Below are 2,767 nucleotides of genomic sequence, written 5' to 3' on the forward strand. Positions count from 1 at the left end.
ACTACGCCAAATAAGGGAAAAGAGGGCGCTTTTTTTGGCCTATAACAGCGCTTTAAAGCGCCCTCTAATATGGCGCTGGCATAGGTAAAGACAACGCTTTTTTTCCTGGTGAAAGCGCTCTTTAAAGTGGCTCTTTAAGCCCTTTAAGGGCCACTTTAGAGGGCGCTTTTTAAAGAAAGCGCCCTCTAAAGTGGAAACTTTTAAGGGTTTAGAGGGCGCTTTTATTGGAAAGCGCCCTCTAAAGTGGAAACTTTTAAGGGTTTAGAGGGCGCTTTTACTGGAAAGCGCCCTCATAACAACAACCCATGCAAGGACATATCATTCTACTGGGGTCTTCGGCGTGCGCAACGACAAACTTAACGAATTCTGATACCCCATTCTCGTACTCTCTCGACAATCGATTGGAAGACATCCATGTATTATCCATTACTAATTAGAATAAACAAAAAGCACATTCTATATTCATCCGTATTAATACTGACACGCAGCTGAGGATGTGAGATAAGAGATTGTGTATCTAATATGTTTGTGAGCTTATATAATTTATGACAATGTAAAATTGCAATAATCTAAAGTGGATTGAATAAAATGTCAAGTAGAATAAATCTAGATTCCAGAAGCAGCAAATAAAACAACAACAAGAAGCAATTGAACAGGTCTTATAAGTAATGTACAATTAAACAAGAAGCACCTAACTAGTTTGCTTACAAAAAAAAGAACCTGGAATGGTTAGAGACTATGGATTGGCAAAACTACACTACATGACATCTGATTATATACTGATAATAAAAAAACACAAATACTTCAATACCTCTCCACCTAGAAGAGCACAATCAGATTGCTTACAACCATTGACAATTCCTTTTATAACCTGAAAATGTGGAAATTAAATAAAGAATAAGCATTTTTATGGCATAATGAAACTTTGAGCCGAACCAAACCAAAACAAACCAGCTAGAAGCACATCGATTACCTGCTCAGCAACATCTACATCAAGGTGGCCGGTAGCAAAGTAATCAAGGAAAAACAAAGGCTTTGCCCCTGAAGTAACAATGTCCTTGACGCTCATTGCAACCTAAACAGAAAACAACAGTTAAACTTGTGCCCTAAGCAACAGAAATACAATGGTATTTCTAGTTTATAAATAAATCAGTATTCCAGAAAGTTTACCAGATCAATCCCAATAGTGTCATGAATGCCGGTTTCAAAAGCAAGCATCAACTTCGTCCCCACACCATCAGTACCAGCAACGAGATATGAATCACCTACTCAAAATCAAAACAAGCCAAATCAATATCCAATAAAAAGAAACTAAACAAATAAAAGTGATTGAGAGTTTGGTTACTTCCCAAGGTGGCGAAAGTAAACAAATAAAAATGATTAAGTGCTTATCATATTAATGTTTATTTATAAGCCATTTCTATAATAAAAAGTCAAAATATATTTGCATAAGTTGTAAGTTGTTTTCATAAACTAGCCAAGGTTTATGTAAATAAACTGAAAAATACTTATGAATATGTTGTCATAATTTGCTTCTATAAACTCCAAAAAGTCTTGCAAGGATCTATGTCACCGAATAAACTGGAATAAAATTAATCCAAAGAGATCCTAAATGCATTCACATTGAATCTTAATCAATTATATAGGAAAAACTTCCAAATTTTAGCTTTGAGGCAATAATTATCTCTAGAGACAAAATCAATTTTTACTTACTCAACAAACTAAACAATTTAAAAAATAAAAAATCAATTCTATACTTGTGTTTATTCAATCACTTTTGTCTCAACCAAAAACGAATCTAAAAAAGTGAACACGAAAAAAGTGAACACAAAAGATAAACATTGACTAGAAAATATATATGTAGAATTGTATAATGGTCTAACTGAAAGCTAACAGAAGAATAGTCGACTCTAATTTACTCTATCAAATAACATCCATACCTAAACTTCTTAAGTTACTAGCTACGCTATGTATGCTAGAATAAATACACTCATAAGCTGCATAGTGTACCTTTGATTGGTAGAAGGTGTTTTAGATATTGCTGCCTCCTTTTTCTACATCGAGAAACAAATGGAACAGTTGGTGAAATTTAACCCATAATGCCTAGTCTCCATTGCTAGCATTGCAACACAATAATTATTGTTGAGAATACTCAATAAATGTATGAACCAAGAAAAATGAAACCAAAAATGAACAATAGCGAACGTCAGAAGAGAAACCAAGTAATATGAAGATTAGAAAGATACCTATGGTGTCAAAATCGAACAGCTAACAACGAATTAATAGAAGGAGGAAACGTCGTAGATCTAACAGAGGTGGAAGGAGAACGCCTTAGAAGTAGCGAAAATCATAGCAGTGAGAACCCTAACGTGAAAAAGAACGAAAATAACAGAGAGTGAAATAACAAAACGCGCAGTATGTTATAATTTTAATGTTTACTAAAGGGGACCTTAGAGGGCGCTTGTGGAAAAAAAGCGCCCTCTAAAGGGGGCCTAAGAGGGCGCTTATGAAAGCGCTCTCTAAGGCTTTCCAAAAGTGCTTTATAAACTGGAAATGCACATGGACTTATAGAGCGCTTTTTTAAAAGCGCCCTCTAAGGGTAACCTTAGAGGGCGCTTTCTAAAAAGTGCCCTGTATTGTTGTCCCTCTATCTCCTCCTTATTTTTTCGCTTCACCTTAGAGGGCGCTTTATTACAAAAGCGCCCTCTAAAGTGCGCTGTCTATTCCAGTTGTTCGCTCCTTATTTTTTCGCTTCACTTTAGAGTGC

At 35.5% G+C, this 2,767-nt stretch overlaps 1 protein-coding gene across 1 annotated transcript; it reads right to left on the reverse strand.

The window, feature by feature from the left end:
- Positions 1–450: 450 nt before the first annotated feature.
- On the reverse strand, positions 451–1,284 carry LOC127129097 (phosphoribosylformylglycinamidine cyclo-ligase, chloroplastic/mitochondrial). Its single transcript, XM_051058398.1, has 3 exons — positions 1,171–1,284; positions 974–1,075; positions 451–871 (listed from the first exon to the last, which is right to left on the reverse strand). Exons 1-3 carry the CDS (start codon positions 1,216–1,218, stop codon positions 773–775), a joined length of 249 nt encoding a protein of 82 aa, XP_050914355.1. The 5' UTR covers positions 1,219–1,284; the 3' UTR covers positions 451–772.
- Between the last annotated feature and the right edge of the window lie 1,483 nt (positions 1,285–2,767).

This window comes from Lathyrus oleraceus, chromosome 3, assembly GCF_024323335.1.
Source record: "Lathyrus oleraceus cultivar Zhongwan6 chromosome 3, CAAS_Psat_ZW6_1.0, whole genome shotgun sequence".
Taxonomy (NCBI): Eukaryota; Viridiplantae; Streptophyta; class Magnoliopsida; order Fabales; family Fabaceae; genus Lathyrus; species Lathyrus oleraceus.

Excerpts from the sequence above, each read along its gene's own strand:
- LOC127129097 (XM_051058398.1), bottom strand. The coding sequence starts at position 1,218 with ATGCTTGCTTTTGAAACCGGCATTCATGACACTATTGGGATTGATCTG. Across the intron at positions 1,076-1,170 it reads ACACTATTGGGATTGATCTG|GTTGCAATGAGCGTCAAGGA; the intron begins GTAAACTTTCTG and ends TTTTCTGTTTAG. Across the intron at positions 872-973 it reads ATGTAGATGTTGCTGAGCAG|GTTATAAAAGGAATTGTCAA; the intron begins GTAATCGATGTG and ends CCACATTTTCAG.